The sequence below is a fragment of the Lissotriton helveticus genome, chromosome 6 (assembly GCF_964261635.1).
Source record: "Lissotriton helveticus chromosome 6, aLisHel1.1, whole genome shotgun sequence".
NCBI classification, from domain to species: Eukaryota; Metazoa; Chordata; class Amphibia; order Caudata; family Salamandridae; genus Lissotriton; species Lissotriton helveticus.
The window spans coordinates 428,188,446-428,212,467 of NC_136067.1; the positions used below are offsets into that span (position 1 = coordinate 428,188,446).

The 24,022-nt window shown below is 46.4% G+C and overlaps 1 protein-coding gene across 1 annotated transcript in view; it reads right to left on the reverse strand.

The window, feature by feature from the left end:
* Positions 1-24,022, reverse strand: part of TRAPPC12 (trafficking protein particle complex subunit 12) — a 1,039,319-nt gene that overhangs the window by 207,623 nt on the left and 807,674 nt on the right. Inside the window, exon 8 of the mRNA XM_078647874.1 lies at positions 21,784-21,857. Coding sequence (XP_078504000.1) covers positions 21,784-21,857 — 74 coding nt within the window. The remainder of the gene's footprint in view (positions 1-21,783; positions 21,858-24,022) is intronic.

Here is a 24,022-nt window from a genome sequence, read left to right on the forward strand (position 1 = left end):
CAAAGGAGGAATATTCAGTGGCATAAAGTTGTCCGCGCCATCTGCGGCGAAGCGCGCTCACCTCTGTGTTGTTTAAATGCGTTTCCTGCAATAGTGCTATGTGAAATTTATGCCGTTTCAGATAGGAGTAAATCTGGTAGTGTCTCGCCGGTGTATGCAATCCCCTAACATTCCATGTACACATCTTAACTTCAGCCATTATCCTCACTGTCGTAGAAGGTACATGTGGCGTCTAAACCCAATCTCCGGAGTGCAGCCTCCCTGTGACCCCCCGGCACCCCCCACCCCACCCCCCCGCCCAGACCATACACAACTGCTTGCACATTGGGGAACAACCCAGACAAATTCCAAGAGGTAGGCGTAGTATGGAAAACACAGAGTTCAATAGAGGGAGAACAATAACGAATACCAAAAGGTCGGCTGCGTAACATGCTGCCGTCCAAACACTCAAGTGAGTCAAAGTGAGCTTCTAATTCGACAGTTCTAGGGGGGGGAAGTGTGGATGGCACAGCAACAGCTCAACAACAATATTAGCAAGAGAAGTAACATCCCGCCCTGGGCCGGGGTGGGGTGGGTGATGCCTTAGCAAGTTTCGCATGGCACCAGCGAATATGACAGAAGTGAAAAGCAACTGTTCGTGATGTGGAAGCACATGGAAGCCTGTGGATCAACACCTCCCTCCAACCAGGTCAGGCAAAGAACACCAGGCTACTAGTCATTACAGTAAGAGACAGGATGGTGCCATACTCACAGGGTCTGGGCGTTGGAAATGTCTGTAAAGCAGTACCCACTGCGCCCTGCCGGTCTGAATCCATGTGGAACAAGTAGGGCTCCTCCTCCCATCCAGTGTCAGCAAGCGATTCACATCTCACAGCAACCAGGGGTCTGTATGTGAAGCAGCCGTCGTTTCGTTTGAATGAGAGGAACCGTAGGTTGTCTCTCGTTAGCCAAGTAAATCTACTGTCTGTGGCGTGACTTCAGGTGGGTCTGCAGAGTGTTGGGAGTCTGGGAGGCCGTAGATCGCATCGTCGTCGCTGGGGAAATTACGTGGGCTGGCGTGTGGGTCAGAAGATGGTACAGGAGAGCTGCTGATTTCCGCCACCCTTCGTAGCGCATCTTGTTGCTCCTGCAGTACCTGCTCCGCTGGGGGGGGAGCGGGTCGGCGTGCCTTGTGAGTTCCAGGGAGTTTGTGATCTGTGTCTCCTCCGCCGTCGCGGCCCCCAGGAGCGCGACAGTGTGACAGTGCCTCGCGCTCGGCGAGATGCTTCCTCCACTCCGCCATCCAGCCAAGCCTCAACGTCCTCGGGGTTAGTAAAGAAGTGCGTCTTATCCTGCGCCACAACCCGTAGGCGCGCCGGGAAGAGGAGGGAGTATTTGAGGCCTGTTTGTCGCAACCTGCGTTTTACCTCTAGGAAGGAATGTCTTTGCCGCTGTACTTGGATGGTGTAATCCGGGAAAAACGTGACCGTAGCATTGTCTATGCGGATGTCTCCCAATTTCCTGGATTCGCGCAGAATGGCATCACGATCTCTGTAGTTAAGCATGCGAAAGATCAAAGGCCGTGGGTTGGAGCCCGGAGGGAGGGGCCGCGTGGGCACCCTATGCGCCCGCTCCACCACGAAATAGGGCGAGAGTGATCCCTCCGGCAGGAGGTCCCTTAACCACTCCTCAACATGATGCGCTGGGTTCGCCCCTTCCCATTTTTCAGGCACGCCAACCAATCTGATGTTATTCCTTCGTGCCCGTCCTTCCGCGTCCTCGGCCCCTCCTCCAGAAATTCTACCCCGTTGAGCAAGTCGCGAACATGCTTGTCTGTCTGATTCGCGCGGGGTCCCAGGTCGGCTATCGTGGTTTCCAGCGCAGTTGTGCGATCTTGCAGTTTTTTGTGGTAAGCTTTTAGGTGGGTCAGATCAATTGCCACACTGTCAATCTTATGTTCTAGGGAGGTGCGAGTTTGTTGTAGAGATTCTTCCAGCCGCTCCATCACAGCTAGCATACTATCCAGTTTGGATTTGACATCGGTATCCATCGCCGGCGTCTGTTTGGCTTGCTTCCCCTTTACAGATGTTCCGCCCGTTCCAGTGCGCGTCATCACTCCTCCAGACATGGGAAAAGCGGCACGTGTGAGTGGTCACGGCTCTCGGTGGAGGCAGGTCGCGAAGAGTAGCTCCCACTACTGTTCCAGGGCGAAAGTTCCGTCCGGTCAGCAGCTCTCATTCAGCTATTTGGGGTCCGCCCCCGGCGCGGCGGGAACGCCGGTAGGGTACCTGCGCTGTGTCTCAGCAGAAAGCGGCCGGTGAGCTGGAATGGCGTGGGCGGGCAGAGTCCTCAGGATAGAGCTTGCATGTATGGTGTTCGGAAAGAAATGACCATTCCCCAAGTAGCAGCATGGTGGAGGGCGCAGAGCACTTGCGGTCCGTTGCGTGGTGCTTCACGAAAGTATTGCTCCGAGGGGTGACGTGGTATGTCCTGTGCCCGAGTTGGAGATGGTGTCGGACCGTCGGGCTGCGCGGTCTCCTAGTGGGGGGTAGTGTTCCTGGTAGTGGAGCTGTGCACCAGCGGTCGGGGCCAGGTGTGTCGGCGTGTCATCAGGGGGGGGGTGCCCCCGCCCGTACTACCGCCGTCCCAACCGGTACTCACTGCTCTGGAGAGGGGTCAGGGGGCCGCGTACCACCACCCGTCGTCCCCGCCAACTCCGGTGGCTCTCCTCACTGTGGGTCAGGTCAGCCGGCAGTCCACCGGGGGGTAGGTCCCACGCGTACGGCGCCCCTCGGCCGCCAGGGCAGGTGTGTGGGCTCACGACGTGGCACTCCTCGGTTAATCACCCCCGGGTACAAGTTTTTGCAGTGCCAGCAGCGTGGTGCTCCTCCACCCAGCGGTATCTCTGCCGCACTCCAATGGCGTGACAGTCCTGTTGTGAGCAATGAGCAAGTGGTGTCCTCCTGTGGTGGGGCAGGGTGCGGCCTGTGGGTGAGGGCGTCGGGAACAGCGCAGTCCGCCAGGACAGGAGCCGCGCCACCACCCCGGGAGGGCCCTCCGCAGTGAGACCCGCGGCAATCAATGGGGTTGCTGTGTTCAGGTCCTCGCCCCCCGTGGAGTGTGGGAGGACGTCCCAGTGTAGGGGCCTTCAGCGGAGGCACCGTGGGGAGGGGGGGGAGCAGTGCTCCATATGATAGTCCCCCGCTAACCGGCAATCGCCGCTCCACAGTCCCGGTCGTCTCCTCCCCACCGTCCCCTTCGAAGCTCCGCGTGCGTTGGATCCCTCGCCGGGCCGCCAGCGGCCTCACAGGACAGCAGTCGAGGCGGTGTTGTCTCCGAGTGCAGGGACAGGTCCGCGAAGCACTTGAACTTTAAAGACACTGCCACAGAACACACACAAAGAACTTCACACTTGCCTTTTGTGCCCCCAGACATCCTGAGAACAGAGCAGGGAGACAGGAAATACCTGGCACCTCAGTGGGGAGGTAAACTCCAAAAGTTTCTTCGACTTCAAAGCTGGCACGAGGCATAACATTAGGACCCTCAGTCCAGCACTCTTCAGTTAACTTCTTGGCCTGCGGAAGGACTCTCAGAGGTCTTCCCTGCTGCCTGTGGCCTGTTGGGTACCTCGGAGGACTGCTTGCTGCACTAAGAATACTGCACTGCTGCATGAAGCCTGCCTTGTGCCAGAAGACTACCCTGCTGCTTGAGGCCTTCTCTGCTTCAACCCAAGACTTCCAGAGTGACTCCAAGGGCTAGTTATCTGGCCTCCTGATCAGAGCCTCAGGGGCAGAAAAGGCTCCAGCCATCTTGAACCCGCACATGGACCCAGCCTAAGTGAGTCCTGAACTCCAAGTGATACCCCTCGAGTCCTGGACCCTCAGAAGGGGTAAAGGTGCCCAACTAGCCTAAATCAGAAATTGAGACTTCAAACAAAATTGTGTCAAAAAGTGCTTTGACAACCGAGAGGAGACCGGGACATACCTGCTCGCTGATCTACCCTGATTTAAAGATAAACACGCCACACATTTGGTCATCCTTTACAAAGAGATGGTGAAGGAAGGCTGCACCTACAATGTGTCCTAGTCACCCTGTCAAAACGGGGTAAACCGGCAGACTGTTGCTTGTCCTATAGACCTCAGTCCTATTGAACACCAACATGAAAATGTTTGCAAAAATATTGGCTAATTAGTTGGAGCCTTTACTCCGGAGCATTGATGGCCCACAGCAGGCTGGGTTTATCCCAAGGCTTTCCCTGACATACAACCCCAGAACCCTCTTCAGCTCAATCTCCTGTATCGATCCGGATGTGCTTGCCACTGCCGTGTTTTTTGATGCTGAAAAAGAAAACAAGTTACTTACCTGTAACTTCAGTTATCCAGTATTGGTATCTTTCATAGATTCACATGCCTGAATCATTCCCCGTCGTCGAGGCGGGAGTCCCACGGTAAATAAAAAAGCAGTGCCAAAAGCACTTTGTAGTAGTAGGCCCTAGAAAAAAGGCCTGAGGCCTATATTATAGTAGCCTATCTACCTCCTTATGCTAAAAGACCCAAAGTCTTTGCTCCAACCAATCAGCTCACAGCACCCTCTAGAACCTTCCCTGCAGAGCCAGCTCTCCTCAGATTTTCGTAGCACAAGTGGGAACAAGTATCCCAAACTTAGAGAACTGACTCTCCGGGGAGGAGGGTGGGTTGCATGTGAATCTATGAAAGATACCAATACTGGATAACTGAAGTTACAGGTAAGTAACTTGTTTTCTTATCCAGTATTGGGGTATCTTTCATAGATTCACATGCCTGAATCAGAATAGCAAGCAGTAAACCTGGCAAAGTCGGTTGCGGATGGTGGGAGACTTATTGTAGTGCACCCCCATGAATGTACTGTTAACAACCAACAATCGGCTAGAGATTGACCTATTGACAAGTCATCTTCCGAACCAACATAGAAATCATGCAATTTCCTACAGTAGAGGAACCTTAGTATCATAGAAACTCAGTATATGATAACACATGTCTGTATATTATAAACAACAACTTGAATTATACATACTTATTAAGAAAGAAGCCAATGTTAGAACCTGAATGTATTCCTATGGAAACATGTTTGGCCCACTGCCGCATCATTCTGATTTGCGGATTGTAGGCAGTAATGTTTTGTAAACGTGTGGACATTCTTCCATGTCGCAACACGGCAAATGTTTTCAAGCGTCACCCCTGCAAACAAAGCTGCAGATGCTGCCACAGCTCTTGCGGAATGAGATCGAACAGACCTTGTCAAAGGTCGGTTAGCCTTGATTGTGACAGAACTGGATGGCAGAGGCTATCCATCTAGAAAACGTAGCTTTAGTGACCACTATACCCAATGTAATCTGGCCATAAGTCACAAACAGATGATCTGATTTTCTAAAAGTCTTGGTTCTCTGGTGTAGAAGTTTAAGCATCTTTTGATGTCTAAAGAATGCAATGTTCTGTCCGCTGGGGTTGAAGGATTTGGAAAGAAAACATGCATGTCCTTAATCTTACCGGTTCGTTAGAGTGAAATTGTGTCGGTACCCTAGAAATGAACCCAGGATCCGACCAAAGGGTGACATAGTTCCGAGAAAAATGTAAAAGTGAGGTGTTCCTTATAGTGAAAGCTTAGATTTCACGAACCCTATTTGCCAAAGTAAGAGCCAGTAAATGGGCAACCTTCCAGGTGAGGAATCTGAGAGCTGGTCTATGGATCAGCTCAAATGTACACTGCATTAACCGCACTAGCAATGCAGAGTGCTCACTCTGGGAGGGTGCTTGCACTGGAGAGAAAGGCTCGGAAAAGCCCTTTCATAAACTGTCTGACAAGCGCCGAAGAGCAGACAAAAGAACAATTTTTAACATTTCCTAATTCTGGAAAGAGCAGCAAGACGCATTTTGTTTGTTGAAGAAAAACTAAGCCCAGACTTGGCTAGAAGAGCAGATAATGGAGAACTTGTTCTGCAGTAACCGTAATTGAGTGAACTGCTATCACCTCACACTAACCGCAAAATCGCTTCCATTTGAGGCGATAAGCCTTGATTGTGCCTCGAGAATAATTCTTACGGGGTAACCCAGTATCCCTGAGAACCTGGGCAATACAATAGTAACATCAACAGTGGTTCTTTCGGGTATTAGAACAATTGCTTTAAATCATACGTAAGCCTTCAGCACTAATCAAGGTATGGTTTCAAAGATATGCTTCATTAGTCAGCTTTAAAGTGCAACACCAGACAAACGAAAAAGGGTCAGAGTGGTTTTTTAATTAAACAGTTATTTTTTCTTTTATCTTTTTGATTTTTCAACTGACACCTTCCGTTAGGACAACAAAAGCAGAAATTTTTACTTTTTCATAAAATACAAAATGCGGCGCAACAATTCAAATCAGTGACTGAATGTGAAATATAGTGACATTGTGACATATATAAGTGAGAATCTATGTACAAGTGAATGAGTGATTATAAAGAACGGGGGAAGGTTAGAGAAGGCCAATTCCTATCTCATTAGTACTCGGGACCAACACGCTATTTCAGATTAGCTATGATGTGTTGGACTCGGTAAGTTGGTCCTTTGATGGTTCTGTCGACGTTTCGACCCTGTGGACACCTAATTTGTGGGTCACTGGCGGGTCTTCTTCAGGACGGGGACTGGGAAGGGATTATTGCGCCTGTTGGTTTAAAAGGAATAAAACCATCAGGTTTGGGTGTTGCACAAGAAATTATTAATGGAAGACATTTTTATGTTATTACCAGGTCTTCAACGAGCAGACATCCTTATATTTTACTTGGTGCGGGTGTCTTCAGCAATCTTGACTCTGAATAATCCAAAAAGTGAGTGTTAATGGACTGATTGCTCAATTTAAGCCATTCTAGGAATTGAATTCGACCTCACGGGAGTGTTACACTCACCTATTTTGTATTACTTTGTGGCCATATTCAAGGATATTTCTATTTGACTGTAGTCTCTAGTCACCAAGATCGTTGTGTATTACTTTCGACGATCTGCAAATTAATGTCATTTGCAAAATATTAGTGTTTTAAAAGAAGTTTATTGGGAGTGTCTAATCATGGTTAGTCACCTCACTAAGTTAAATTAAATGGGCAGCACTCACCAATTGCATATGTAGGTATCCATATAGCTGTCTGCCATCAATTATGCCCATTCGCTTAAAGGGCGGGATTTCTGTAATAGTGAAACGGAAAAAATCCGTCAGTGAACCAATCCCAACAAGCTTAATTAAAAATGGCTAGATTTGCGGTTCTACAATTCTTACTTTTAATGTGTGGTTTCCTTTCGTCGGATCGGGATTCTGGACTCGTCCGCTCGACAGAGCTGTGCCGATTAGGTGGATGCGAGTCCTACACGGCGGTAGTTAACTACTTCCGCGTTCGCCTCGAGGACGTTGGCGTTGAAGGTTGCCTAGCAACGGCGCAAAAAACGGCAAGCGTCAGTGTGACGTCTTCCCGTCTATGATAACCTGCTGAGTCAGTTATACGGAGCTACTGGTTGCTAGGTGATCAGTGCTCGGAGGTCGAACATACCTTTGGGGTATAGAATCATGGTATTTTGGACTGCTACATCTGTTCCTGAATAGGTTATAAGCGGTTTCGCGGATAGGGGACACAAAGGAATATCAACATATTTCAATGACAACGTTGAGACATAATTAAAGTTAGCATGATTAAAGCAAATTATATTTGAACGTGATACGTGTACATTGTATTTGCAACACATATAGCGTGATATTCCAAAACTGGAGTTCGAAAACAGGGCAACAGATACAATCATAGCCATACATTCACAACTGTCCCATTTGCCTCGCTGTTTCTTCTCTCTCATTGAGCCCTTGTGAGACACTGTTAAGAGAATGTATCCATCTACACTCTTTATAGCTCATTGCCTTCACTGTGGAGCCACCCCTTGGACCTATAATTATCTTTTCCAAAACCCTCCACTTGATCTCATCATGCTTATGCTTATAGGTGTTATAATGCTCTACTAGTGGGGCCCCAGTAGTGTTGCATCTAATTCGGCTCATATGCTGCAAAATTCTTTGTTTGACTTTTTGTGTAGTTTGTCCTACGTAAAGCAATCCACATGGACAAGTGATGGCGTATATCACATGGGTACTATTGCAATTCGTAAAATGTGCCAATTTGTATGTTCTAGAATTGTGTGTGAAGCTGGATCCTTCCTGGCAAAGATCGCACACCTTGCAACTACCACATTTGTGGTTGCCAACCACCGGAGGCAAATTCAACATACTTCTCAAGTCTTGTTGCTTGGGTGGATTGAGAAAGGCGCTGACCACTACGTCTTTGATGTTCCGTCCTCGTTTGAATGCAAAGATTGGCTGCTCCCAAGTCCAGACACAAACACCCCCATACAAAATCTTGATCCAGTGATCAATCTATCCAGTTATACTCTAACAGACGCAGAAAAACATGTCCTATCCAGAGGCCTTTCATTTGTGCCCACAAATATCCCAGACTCATTCCAAGTAAAGTTAGAACTGCAGAGATTTTTTAGAAAAATCCGACTGAAATACTTCTTCACCAAAAATGATTCCTCACCCACAAGAACGGCAACGATGTTTAGACCAGTCTCTACATTTACACCAGCCTCATTCACCATGAGTGAAAGAATATTGGCTTTTGAGAAAGTTGTCTTAGAAGAAGTTATGCAATCACTGGAAGAGCGAAGATATGTACAATACAACACAAGCAAAGAAGAAAAGGATGCACTTTATGAACTATCACACAATGAAGCCATAGTCATAAAAGCAGCAGACAAGGGGGGTTCAATTGTGGTACAAAATACGCAAGATTATATTGAAGAGATTAATGGGCAACTCCAAATGCATGATAGTTATAGTAAGATCGGAGGAGATCCTACCGTCGAAATAAAGGCACTAATTGACACAGTAACTAAAAATGGAATGGAGATGGGCTTTCTAAGCCAGAATGAGTACGATTTCCTTAATCAACGCGAGCCAAGAATTCCCACAATATATACACTTCCCAAAGTGCATAAGAGACTAGAGAAGCCTCCTGGTAGACCCATCGTCTCGGGTTGTGGCTCGATTTTGGAGCCTCTTAATAGATTTATTGATTACTTCCTGCAGCCTTGGGTCGCACAAACTAAATCGTATGTACGTGACAGCATGCACATTATACAGCTCCTGGAAGGCCAGCCCTTTGATAACAAGAAACAGATAATGGTGACGTTGGATGTGTCATCTTTGTACACCTCTATTCCCCAGACCACTGCAATAGAAGTTATCACGAAAACTCTAGACAGAAGAGAGAGACCTTATTGGATACCAACTGAATTCCTGATGAACCTCCTTGAGATCGCAATGAAGAAGAATTTCTTTGTGTTCAGGCATCAGTTCTATTACCAATGTAAAGGAGTAGCCATGGGGGCTACTTATGCCCCGAGTTTGGCTAACATCTTTATGGACCACTACGAGGAGGAGCATCTGTATGACCACAACAATCCATACCTGCACAACATTGATGTATGGAAACGATACATTGATGACGTGCTTATGATCTGGTCCGGGACAGAAATGGAATTGAAAGACTTCCACACATGGATAAATACCAGGAATAATGATATCCAATTCACAATGACCAGCAACTCGGAATCGATTGACTTTTTGGACCTTACTTTTAAGGTTGAAGGGGGTCAACTATATACTGATCTGTTCCGCAAACCTATGGGAAGAAATACACTCCTGATGTATGGATCACATCATCCCAGGAACCTAAGAGACAACCTACCCTATGGGCAGTATCTGAGAGTGAGAAGAAATTGTTACAGACGCCAGGATTTCTTCAAGGCCGCGGAAGACCTGACATCGCGACTAAAGAGTCGCGGATATCCATCGAGCCTGCTAAAAAAAGCTAGAAAACGCGCATGGTACCAACCACGTGAACAATTGCTGGAACCAAAAGAGAAGACAGATGGCATGAAGAACTTGGTATGTGTAACCACATATAACACCAAAAGCACGGATATCAAAAAAACGATAAAGAAATACTGGAACCTGGTGGCGAGTGATCTACAGACAGAGGAGCAGCCAATCTTTGCATTCAAACGAGGACGGAACATCAAAGACGTAGTGGTCAGCGCCTTTCTCAATCCACCCAAGCAACAAGACTTGAGAAGTATGTTGAATTTGCCTCCGGTGGTTGGCAACCACAAATGTGGTAGTTGCAAGGTGTGCGATCTTTGCCAGGAAGGATCCAGCTTCACACACAATTCTAGAACATACAAATTGGCACATTTTACGAATTGCAATAGTACCCATGTGATATACGCCATCACTTGTCCATGTGGATTGCTTTACGTAGGACAAACTACACAAAAAGTCAAACAAAGAATTTTGCAGCATATGAGCCGAATTAGATGCAACACTACTGGGGCCCCACTAGTAGAGCATTATAACACCTATAAGCATAAGCATGATGAGATCAAGTGGAGGGTTTTGGAAAAGATAATTATAGGTCCAAGGGGTGGCTCCACAGTGAAGGCAATGAGCTATAAAGAGTGTAGATGGATACATTCTCTTAACAGTGTCTCACAAGGGCTCAATGAGAGAGAAGAAACAGCGAGGCAAATGGGACAGTTGTGAATGTATGGCTATGATTGTATCTGTTGCCCTGTTTTCGAACTCCAGTTTTGGAATATCACGCTATATGTGTTGCAAATACAATGTACACGTATCACGTTCAAATATAATTTGCTTTAATCATGCTAACTTTAATTATGTCTCAACGTTGTCATTGAAATATGTTGATATTCCTTTGTGTCCCCTATCCGCGAAACCGCTTATAACCTATTCAGGAACAGATGTAGCAGTCCAAAATACCATGATTCTATACCCCAAAGGTATGTTCGACCTCCGAGCACTGATCACCTAGCAACCAGTAGCTCCGTATAACTGACTCAGCAGGTTATCATAGACGGGAAGACGTCACACTGACGCTTGCCGTTTTTTGCGCCGTTGCTAGGCAACCTTCAACGCCAACGTCCTCGAGGCGAACGCGGAAGTAGTTAACTACCGCCGTGTAGGACTCGCATCCACCTAATCGGCACAGCTCTGTCGAGCGGACGAGTCCAGAATCCCGATCCGACGAAAGGAAACCACACATTAAAAGTAAGAATTGTAGAACCGCAAATCTAGCCATTTTTAATTAAGCTTGTTGGGATTGGTTCACTGACGGATTTTTTCCGTTTCACTATTACAGAAATCCCGCCCTTTAAGCGAATGGGCATAATTGATGGCAGACAGCTATATGGATACCTACATATGCAATTGGTGAGTGCTGCCCATTTAATTTAACTTAGTGAGGTGACTAACCATGATTAGACACTCCCAATAAACTTCTTTTAAAACACTAATATTTTGCAAATGACATTAATTTGCAGATCGTCGAAAGTAATACACAACGATCTTGGTGACTAGAGACTACAGTCAAATAGAAATATCCTTGAATATGGCCACAAAGTAATACAAAATAGGTGAGTGTAACACTCCCGTGAGGTCGAATTCAATTCCTAGAATGGCTTAAATTGAGCAATCAGTCCATTAACACTCACTTTTTGGATTATTCAGAGTCAAGATTGCTGAAGACACCCGCACCAAGTAAAATATAAGGATGTCTGCTCGTTGAAGACCTGGTAATAACATAAAAATGTCTTCCATTAATAATTTCTTGTGCAACACCCAAACCTGATGGTTTTATTCCTTTTAAACCAACAGGCGCAATAATCCCTTCCCAGTCCCCGTCCTGAAGAAGACCCGCCAGTGACCCACAAATTAGGTGTCCACAGGGTCGAAACGTCGACAGAACCATCAAAGGACCAACTTACCGAGTCCAACACATCATAGCTAATCTGAAATAGCGTGTTGGTCCCGAGTACTAATGAGATAGGAATTGGCCTTCTCTAACCTTCCCCCGTTCTTTATAATCACTCATTCACTTGTACATAGATTCTCACTTATATATGTCACAATGTCACTATATTTCACATTCAGTCACTGATTTGAATTGTTGCGCCGCATTTTGTATTTTATGAAAAAGTAAAAATTTCTGCTTTTGTTGTCCTAACGGAAGGTGTCAGTTGAAAAATCAAAAAGATAAAAGAAAAAATAACTGTTTAATTAAAAAACCACTCTGACCCTTTTTCGTTTGTCTGGTGTTGCACTTTAAAGCTGACTAATGAAGCATATCTTTGAAACCATACCTTGATTAGTGCTGAAGGCTTACGTATGATTTAAAGCAATTGTTCTAATACCCGAAAGAACCACTGTTGATGTTACTATTGATTGTGCCTCGGGCACGAGAATTGGTCAAAATTTCACAACAGTCCTTTGAAACGTTGATGCCCTTGAACTCTAACAAATGATAAGCTGTGCGTGCAATAGTAATGACTGTGGATCCGACAGAACCACTTGATCTCCGTCCCCTGACAATATCGTAGGCCCAAGCCGCAGCCGAATGGGCTTGTCTATAAACAATAGCAGAAGTTCCGAGAACCAATATTGCCCAACGGGGTGCAATCTGAATCAGATGGTAACCTCGCAGCTTCATCTTGCAGAACACCTTCGGAACCAATGGTATTGGCGGAAAACTCATTCGCACAAAACCCTGACCCTTGCATGGAGAGGGCATTCCCTCTGGATTCCTAATAAGGAAACCTGCTGGCATAATATCGGCCGTCCTTGTTCTCTCTGAATGCAAATGGATCCCGTGCCAGATGAACCCATGTTCGGCTCTCAAGACATCTTGTGCAATGCAACTCCTTCACACAATTCCTGAATCTCTTGCGAGAGTATAGCAGATTTAGTTTCTCCTTGTGTATTGATATAAGACATGCGGATGGTGTTTGCGGTCTGTACTGGCACAGACAAACCCTCAATCCTCAAGCGAAATGCTTGGGAAGACAGAACAGCGTTGTGGAGCTCAAGCCTGTTGATCTGCTGTTGTCGTTGTCTTTGAGACTATGTTCCTTGAATTCTGCAAATCCTGCCGATGACCTCCCCATCCTTCCATGGAGGCATCAAGCGTTAAAACAAACCCTGGAATGGTTTGCAGGAACGTGCGACCCTGGGCAATATTTCCTGTCTGCGACCAGCAATGTACAGGATTGATCATGCACGGCGTAACCTTGATGGTATCGTCGAACGAACCCATTGGTTATTGATCTTGAAACTGTAGTTCTATCTGAAAAAATGTCATTTTTAGCCATGCTAATTGTACGAGATGTATCACTGAAGAGCACATCTTCAGGAACGAAACAAACATTTGAACTGAAACTGACCTTATGAAGTTAACCTTGCCCATTTTTGAAAACACAACTGGTGGGCGTGTGACAAGAATGCTTTGTTGCGGATTGTGTCTAAACCTGCTCCGAGAAAATACATTTACTTGGAGATGGCCTAACTGCAATATGCTGTCGTTGAGAATCAGCCCCAGAGAAAAAATGAGATGGGTACATCTACTGTGGCAATCCTGATTTCGTGTTTAGAAGGACCTTTAAGCAGCCAATCGTCTAGACAGGGGAACACCTGCATTCCTCAAGATCTCAATGTTGCTGCCACTAGTACCAAGTACTTCGTGAAAGGCTCTTGGTGACGATCTCAGCCCAAACGGGAGCACTACGCACCTATAATGGGCGTCAGCCGTGTGAAAGCGAAAATATTCGTGCTGTTTGGGGTGGACAAGTATGTGGAAATTCGCACCCTCTCCATCCAGAGAAGCCATAAAATATCTTTCGGTGAAATAACATAATTGTTGTGAAAACGAGGATGGGGGGGACCCCTGGGCCTAGTAGTATATGGCTGACTGATGAATTCCATGGAATGGCCATTGGTTACTAGGTTTAGAACACATTGGTCCGACATAGTTCCTTGTTGCTTTGGAAAACAAAAACCTGAAACCTTCGGGACCACGCGAGAAAAGGATAAAATGATTGGAACCTTGTGGTGATCATGGCCTCCTGTTAGTGTCTCAGTTTGGATACTAAAATCTCGTTCGTGACAGGAGAAAGTAGACAGACTATCTACGGAAAGATGCCTGGTTGCAAGGCTGTACTGAGATTGATACTGTTCATCCGTTTGGTTTTGGTATCTTCCTCTTGATGAAAACCCCATTATTACGCTTCTCTGAAAGATCCGCACCCCTATTAAAGGGTGCTTAATGATCGTGCATTATCAGTGCCCGGTTTTATAACTAAGGGGGCATCATTCAAATGTTTAGCAAACCGACAACTCTTCATCATAGGCCATGCCTAGAAACTTCGCTCAGGGCTGAAGGTAGCGGCTTTAAGCCATTCCTGGCATGCACCTTCCAACAGAATCTTTCCTGCATCCCGCTTTCGGTCCTCAGGAATGAGGTCATTGAAATTCGCTATGTCCAACCACATTGGACGATCATAGAAACCGATCAAGGATAAAAGATTGTCAGCTCTACTAGAGGCCATTGCCAAAGTAGAGAAAGTATTGTTATTTTTTTTTTTTATTTTTTTTAATAAGGTTCAGACGACATTCTTCTTTGTAAGGCGGTGTGGAGATAGGTATTGCAGGATTTTAGATTGCTAATGAGCAGTCTGTGAAGTTACCGAATCTGGTAACGGTGGCCTATCAGATTGGATGGGCTGCTAGTAGGAACACATTATTACTATTCTATGCGCAGAAAAACTGCTGGAATAGACTTAGTCTATTATATGTACCACTCTCGTGATGCATACCTCCTCGAAACAATGAAGGACATATTCTGTTTGCCTGTAGTTGGCAGTAAAAATCTAGCTGTTGCCCACTACGTTAAAAAATATATACGATGCTCTTACCGCTGAAGCCAAATCAACCAATCTCATGATAGATTTTGTCGTAGACATGGTCATGTAAGCGGGGTAATTGCAGACTAGCACGACGTCATAGATGACCGTCATGAGCAACCCTTCCAAACGAGGCTGTCAGACGACAGCTATATACAATGCCATTGAAGATGAGGCATTCACAAGTGAGGGCATCCGTAGATGAGGGTAACAAATGGGGCCATTTGCCCTTCGTAGATGAGGCAATCGGTAGATGCGGTCATTGGTAGATGAGATCATCAGGAGATGAGGCCATTGGTAGATAAAACCATTGATAGACAGAGCCATTGATAGACTAGGTCATTGGTAGACGAGACCATTGTAAGACGAGGCCATTGGCATAAAAGGCCATTATACGAGCAAGCCCTTTACAGAGGAAGCCATTGATAGACGAGGCCATTGGTGGTAAACGTGGCCATTGGCAAACGTGGCCATTGTTAGTGAATGATGCTGTCATAGAAGACAGTCATAGCAATGCCATCATAGAGGAGGTTAAAATAGGCGATATCCTCCGTAGATGAGGCACTCATAGATGAGGCAATTGAATGATGGTCAGCCATAGATGATACCATGCATAGATGGAGCCATGTGTAGTATAGACCATGCACAAATGAAGCCATATGTATATGAAGCTATCTTGATAAAGCTGTCATAGACGTCCGTCGTAGCTAGGCATTGCCATTGTAGATAACACTATGAAAAAACAGCAGTCAGATATGAGGCCGTCATCAATGTGCGGCCGTTGTCGACGACCGTCGTAGACGAGGCCCGCCGTAGACGAGGGCCGTAGACGAGGCCCGCCGTAGACGAGGGCCGTCGTCGACGACCGACGTAGACGAGGCCCGTCGTCGACGACCCTCGTAGACGAGGCCCGTCGTAGACGAGGTCCGTCGTCGACGACCGTCATAGACGAGGTCCGTCGTCGACGACCGTCATAGACGAGGCCCGTCGTCGACGACCGTCATAGACGAGGCCCGTCGTCGACGACCGTCATAGACGAGGCCCGTCGTCGACGACCGTCGTAGACGAGGCCCGTCGTCGACGACCGTCGTAGACGAAGCCGTCGTCGACGACCGTCGTAGACGAGGCTGTCGTCGACGACCACCGTAGATGAGGCGGTCGTCAACAACCCTCGTAGAAGAGGCCATCGTCGACGACCATCGATCGTCGACGATCATCGTAGATGAGGATCATTTTGGTGAGGCAGAAATATTAGACATGGAGATATTTGGTATATACTCCTAATGTCCGGTCAAGAGGGCTTCCCTGATGTAGTGCAGGGATGAAAAAAGGGAGTTGTATCCTCTGTGAGAAGTGCCTATAAAGACTCAAGGTGAATCTTATGGCTTTTATGCGCGCTCTCAGTAGCGCGACTTCTCCCTTCGACCTGACCTCATCCTCCTCAGAAGTGGCAGGTTTGTGTGCGCGCCCTCAGTAGGCTGCTGGCGCGACTTCTCCCTTCTACCTCTCCTCATCCTCCTTAGAAGTGGCCGGTAAAAGTCTCTGACCCAAAGCGGCCTCATCTCTCAGAACGTGAGAGTTACTGAGGAAAAGGTTAGACATAAATCATAGTCTATTACCTTATTTACTGCCATTCTGCCATATTACCGCCTTAATTGGGTCAGAGAAATGAAGTACGAGCTTGTAATCCAAAAGAAATAAAACTGAAGAAAAAACTGAGCAGAGCTCAGGGAGACTCCCTTCACCCACGACGTGCGGTGAAAATCTGAGGAGAGCTGGCTCTGCAGGGAAGGTTCTAGAGGGTGCTGTGAGCTGATTGGTTGGAGCAAAGACTTTGGGTCTTTTAGCATAAGGAGGTAGATAGGCTACTATAATATAGGCCTCAGGCCTTTTTTCTAGGGCCTACTACTACAAAGTGCTTTTGGCACTGCTTTTTTATTTACCGTGGGACTCCCGCCTCGACGACGGGGAATGATTCAGGCATGTGAATCTATGAAAGATACCCCAATACTGGATAACTGTTAGTTTCTATCGAGTGGGGTTCATGCTGGCTGTGCTGAGACGTGATGGAGTGGGGGATGTCTTCCTGCAACATGTCAAGGTACTTTAAACACGGCCTACCGCTTGTATCTGGGTCAACTGCATAGTTTCAGGCACAATAGATATTACGAGGGGCATGAGGCAGGGTCGCCATTGTTGTATGCCATGGTGGCATTACAGTCTGATCATCTCTGCATAAGCAGACAATACCCTCCTATATGTGCATAACCCAGAGCATAACTGATCTCTGGTTCTTTGGGAGGGTGTGCTGTTTGGTGGGCATTTCCTGCTTGCGCATTAACAGAGAAGTCCCCGATTATTCCGTTCACCACGGCAATGACACCTGTGCAGTTGGAATACCCATTACAGTGGATGACAGACTACTGGAGATACAGGTCCACACAAACCCATCAGTGTTGTTGAGGGACAATCATGGCAGGGCACTTCAGAGGGTCACAGAGGCGATAGACTGCTGGATCGTGTTACGTCAGTCGCTGAGTGGGTGTATTGCCATAATGGAGATGGTGACGCTAACCTGTTTTCTGTTTCCATTAGCGAACATTCCAATTCTTCTGCCACATGCGGTGTTCTGTAACTTACAGGCCCTCTTGGTTCGTTTAGCCTGGGCTGGGAAGCCATCTGTGCGTGAGCTGGGACATGTTAACCCTCCCTATGATATGGGAGGCCTACAACAGAGCTGCACAGACAGTGTATGTTTGCCCATTAGAGGTTGCGTGGTCCGAGTGACTTGCCGCATCTGTGGCTCAAGTGTGACACTGCCTCCCCTCTTTCATTGCCTAAGACGATGTTTGCTAAACCTGTACGGCACTACAATGTTGTTTATATGTTAAATACAATGGCATATTTCTGGAAGAAGCTAATCAAGCAGCAAGCTGGGTAACTGCTTTACTCGCCCTGGAGAACCGCTGGACTACTGCATGTGGCGCCTAGTGCCGATTGGACTATTGCTGGTGAGGCGCAGAATAGCGAAGTCCTGGGTTAGGGGGCTGCATCTGACACTGAAGGAATGACATGTGGACATGGCATATTGCAACACACCGTCTGACGCCTATAACAAACTTATCCTTAGGACCACTGAATACCAGCATCAATGAGTGCCTTACCAGGCTTTACCTGGCTCGGACTGGAGATGCAGAGACAGATGGTGAGGGGGAAGGGAAATATGCAACCGCGGTGGCGGGTTCGCAGCAGGCGGGGGAGATCCCTTGAGCTGCTTTGTGTGCGTATCTCTAATTGGGATGTGTAGCCCAATAGAGCTTGTGGAAGGACAGTGTACTCAGTCCCCTAGGTGGGGTGTGAGGGCCATGCGGGTGAAGTACTGGGGAATGTTTTTACATTTGCTGTGATTTGCTAATTGACTGCATGATTGTAACCCTGACTGTACACTTCGCAATCAGATCACCTAGTTTATCTGCACCAGTTGGGTCTCTGCCTTGCCAGTAAATTATATGCCATTGTCCTCTGTATGGTTGTTTAAAAATAAAATTAAAGCTTTTTTAAAAGTATATGAATTAAGGGAGAGTTGATTTTTCCTATAACCTCTTGTGATTGCAAAACTTAATGGCAATGAGTACAATCGAGTATATACAATATTGGGATACTTCTATGGGATTTTTGTGACAAATGGAACACTAGTTGTGGTTTGTATTATTAATATTAATAACACACAACACCAGGAAAGAATCAATGAAACCAAACCAAATAACCAGCTAGAACGTCAGTTTTATTTGCCTGAAGAAAACAGCTATATTTGTTTTGGGAATCAAGTGCCAAGAAGGGCCTGGCACAGCTAATTCCTGACTAAAAAGAACAAGTACTTCAGATATTCATGGTTTATTGGCAAAATGAAAAAATATCACTAGGTATTACAATGAATATGATTTCAAAGTCGCATAATTGCCTGAGCAGGTGAAGTTTAGGAATCATTAAGATGTCTGAACCCAGTGGTGCTGGAGGTGAGGGTTCTGCTATGAATGTTACATCAATGAAATAATAGGGATGGTGAAATATACAAGTGTCATAAAAAGAACAAGTATAGCAAATGAGGCATGTCTATTCAACAGGAGAGTGGTAAGGGTGTGGTATGTATTTTGGAGCACACTGTCGCAAATATATTACTAAAGTATTGTGCAGTAGCGCACTGTAATTTACAGACTGTACATTTTCCACTGAAATGGCAAGACAGTTCGAACTGACACGCAGCGTTCCTTACAAAATTATATTGCATACAAACATGGGTGTGGAAATCAGGTTTCAGCAAATACCTATTATTTGCACATCACCAAGTAAAGTGTCTTGAACTGTTTTGATCCTATTAAAATCTTTGTTTCCATCACACTTTAGAATTACAGAAGTGCGTTTCATTTGTGCTTTTCTAACTGCTATGTATTCAAATATCTGCACATTTCGTGTTAGAAATTTTTTACAGCCTTTCCTTTCACATTCTGAGACCCCGCAAGATTGTCAGAGTCACTTTATGAAATCCTTTACCTTTGAAGTCAGAGAAAGTAAAGTAAACACCAATCTACATGTTAAAAGAATAAGCAGCAATTTGTCAGAATACATAGCCTGACAACTGACCACTGTCTTTGATCGCACAGCAAATGTGACAACATATAAAAACAAAAAGTTAAATATATCGTTATGACTCACTCACCTTCTAAACTCCAGCATGCATATTTTGGGGGTGCCGCAACACCTCTTTGCACCAATACTTCCAACGCCTATGCTAGAATCACATTTATTTTGCACAGAAATAAATACTGCTGCCAAACTGTGGTAACTAGTGTTACATACATGGAAGCCATGATGAAGAGACATAGTAGGTGTGTGACTTTAAACACAGGGCAAGGGAAGGGCATGGATAGACAGAAGGCATGGAAAAAGGGACTGGAGCAGGAAACAGAGTAAGAGAAGAGCAGGTGGAGGAGATGAAGAGGATGTGGCATATGGAAGAAAACTAAAAACACAACACAAGATTATGCAGAGGTGCTTTATCTCACAAATGTAATATATGTGACAGTAAAAAAAGATACCTTCTATCTGTGACTCTAGAATGACTAGTTATGATGTCTTTTTGGAATGTTTTTAGGTACATCTGTGTAAGGAAGCACAAGACAGTGAAGGGTTGAGCCTGGCTACAGTTAAACATCTAGCTTGGCGTCAGCACTTCTTTATGGAGGAAGAGGCTGAATCAATTAGGGTTTTCTGTAGGAAGCTCCACTAACAATCGCAGACTAATGAGGAATCGCAAAATGAATTAAGACACAACATTTCCAAATAAAAGTTGCTATTTTCATGAACTAATGCGTGTCTCTGATACAGTTCTTTTAAAATACTTCTGCTGCTTGTTTAAAATGTGGCCGGGTTCGGCAATGGTTTGGCAATACTCCACAAATATGTATTTTTTACCTCTCCACTTGAGGGGGGAAATGTTTCAGGGTTACTAGGCTTGTAGAGTAGCTCGGGGGTTGATTAACTAGCTACATGGAACTCAAGTGTCTCTGAATGGAACAACAGTATTGAATTCTATTAGAGTTGACTAGGGGCCCAACTACGAGTTTGGCGGTCCATAGCACTGCCAAATTCGCAGAGGAGGTGCGGTGGTGGTGGGCCGCTGCACCAGTTGTCCGACTGCCTTATTATGAGTAGGCAGTAGGACCGCAATAGGACTACAGCAACAGCCAGGGGACCGTCATCCCTGATGGAGGTGCCGCGGACTGAGGGCTGCAATATGTTGGCCTCACAGCCATTTTGGTGGTGAGCCCGCAATGAAAAGGATGGCGGTGAGGAAACTTAGGGGTCCTACAGAGCCCCCTGTATTTTTAGGGCCATGGGATGCATGTAGGGGCTCACATGGTGTGCCCCCTGTCTGCATGTACCCCCTTTCCTGCACGGCATGGACTTTACAGTCCATGGTATGCAGGAACGGGCTTTGGCACTCCCATTGCAATGCCTTTTTAAAAAGCTACACCGTGGGAACGCCAAAGGACCATCCACCAGACCACTAGATAACTTGTAATCTGGCGTGTGGCCGGTGGTGAGGTTTGGCAGTGTGGGAGTACGGCGGTGGACTGTTCAGCATTCTAATACTAGTGGGAACACCGGTTACAAGAATCATGGAGCAACACAGGCAAACGTATTTCCCCCAGTAAAAGAATGGGCGAGTCCCTGTAAAGATCAGACCTTAAGTGAATGTTTCGAAGCAGTCGTTACAGCAGACATTCACAGGCCTGCTGCGGGGTTTCCAGCACCACAAAACCCCTGTAACGGGCTGTGCGGATCCCCAGGACGATTGGAACCTGGACATGGGTAATTCCATCTCCCACCTGCCTTATTCCCACAGCAGGATGCTACCTCGTGAAGGAACACGGACGCGTGCTGCTTACAGCAGCAGAGATGTCACGTCTGGGAATGATTTATGCCTCCATGTCAGTGTGAGGTGGAAGACAGATTCGTCGTGGCTGCTTTCCCCTTCAGCACACTGTCTGGATACCCCCCTAGTTGCCAATAAGTCTGGGATTCATTAGGAGTCCCCATCCCACTGGTTCTTTTCGCCCGTTTAGCCGCAGTGCATCTGAAAGGTTTTTTTTTTAGCTTCAGCATCACCTGTGTTCCACTGAGGTCTGCCTAGGAAATCCCAGAGCATTTGTGTTTGTTATGCTGACCTGCTGCTTTAATAAGAGTAATTAGGGTCCTGAGGAGAATTATTGCTATTCAGCAAAGCATAATGAAATCATTACTTAGCTCGCGTCCTCTAATCTGAAGCAGAGGCTTGCTGCACAGTTCACGCCTTGAGAGACGTCCCAGTAGGGGACCCTGCGCCTCATTGCGCATTCTATTCCAGTATATACGGTAGCTCTGCAGTTTACCGCCGCCCACGTACCTTCATCATTAGCAGACAGTTTGCCATGGAGTACATCACCCGGCCCAGACGTGACCTCCACAGCTGAACAGAGGCTGAAAAATAAGAGCAGCTTGTGAATGCGTACAAATAAATTAGAGGTTCTTTCTAGCCATCAATTATTGGTCCTCTGAATTCTGATTTGCTCTTGTTAACACCACCGGGCTTCAGCCTGGAATTTGTAATGCTCTGCAGAGCTGCACTTCCAGACAGAGAGGAAAAAAAAACACAGCTCCTGTGAAAGACAGAGATTCAGCTGGTGCTAGAAATAGAAAGTCTGCAGGAAGAAGGCAGCTCTGGGAAAGCAGACTACAAAGACTCGGCTTGCAGGCTAATTCCGCATTTAGAGAAGCCCTGTTTAGCGATTCTGCCCCAAATATTTAAAAAATGACATTGCAGCCTATCACACATGAATACGTTTCACATAAAAAAAAACATTTGACATAACATGAGCAGTGGTTGAAGGTGTGCAGGGCGATGGTTTCTTGGCATGCCGTAGGACTCTCTCCCAGTCAGTTTATCCCCCACATTGTGCAGTATGCAGATCTCCGTCACCATAGTTATCACTGCCACAGCTAGTAACAGACTTCCAGTAGAACAACAATGACAGAAACAGACACACTTTTCTTTTTGCTAGAAAGGACTATATAATCTCTGTTAGTCTTGTACCTCTCAGAGGAGGTAGCCAACACATCCACTAGACCTCGGAGACTGGCGGGTTCACACTACACCCTGACACTGGGTAGCAGGGGACATTACACCTTAATAAGAAAGATTTATCGAACACATATATAATGCTGTGCAACACGCCTACTTGATTCAAAGGTGCGCCTTGGTGCTTGTCATCGGCGTGTACTGTTTCAGTGGAGAAGTGTGACTCAATGGTTAGAGCGGCAGACCCTGATGCAGAGGTCTAGCCCGGGACCAGGGTTCAATTCCCCGCCTCGGCGGGTCTTGGGCTAAAACATTCCACGGACCTGATAATTCTCGCCTCGGTGCCTATTGCAATCATGGAGTCCCACTCTGCAACTCTGGGCAATAGCTTGCTTAATCTCCACAACGGCCCCCACAGCGCTAAGGATGCCTGGCCTCCACCTTGGGGGTGCCCAGGAGTGGACACCTCACAGGGAAAGCCAGGATGGGTTCCACAGCGGTATTCGTACAAGCGCCTTGAGACCCTTGCGGGTGAGTAGTGCGCTATACAAGTATCAATTTACATTTACATTTTTCAGATTAAAAAACTAACAAACCAGGAGAACTATCACTGTCCACTCCACTGATCACCTATTGTCCAATGTCTATAAACTTGTATGCAACCGGTGAGCCCAGAAGATTTTCGATTGGAATGTCCAGCACGAAACAGGACACACACTTCCATGTATACTATTAGGGACACATACATACACATTTTCTCTCTCCTGTTTTGATGTGAGGGTAATATGGTGAGGCTGACCCTAGAAAATGTGGATGGTGAGATTGAGGTGATGATGCAGCGATGCAGAGTGGATTTGGAGCATCAGAAACAAAAGCTATGCATGACCAGTGGCAGGTGGCAACCACGTACCTTCATCAGCAGTGGATAATGCCATGGAGTACATCACAAGACCTACATGTGACCTCTACAGCAGAGGAGCTAAGCTACTTCAGTGTAAGAATAAAAGTCCCCTACAGGCAGTCCAGCAGGCGTCTGCAACCATTTTTAGGTCTGTGTATTGACAGTGTTGCTGTCATACAGACCAGTTGCTAACAATATACAAAGGGTGGGCTTTAGGTCCATTCACCCCTTTCAACCATTACCTTTCTTCAACTACCATCTTTCAGCCTTTTGCTTGAGGTTTTATCAATCACGTCTTGGCTCCACCCAGTGGAGGATGCATCTCTGACCTAATGCTATTGGATGTATGTGTCCAACTACTGGTTCCACTTCAGCTTGAAATGAACTGTATTAGGGACTACTTCACAAACATAACCCTGTATGTCACATTCTGCTGACATCCGTCCACCTGCTCCCTCTACTGTGCCAAAGCTACATTTTTTTGCACATTTGGGGGAGCTGTACGACCACTAGCAATTGTAACTCGCAAATTTCTCCAAATTGCGAGTCACAATTGCCAATGTATACCAGCGTCTGACACACTGTTTGTGATTCCCAATGGAGTCGCAAATTCCATGCCCCATGCATATTAATGAGGCTGTTGCAATTTGCGACCCTATTGGGAAT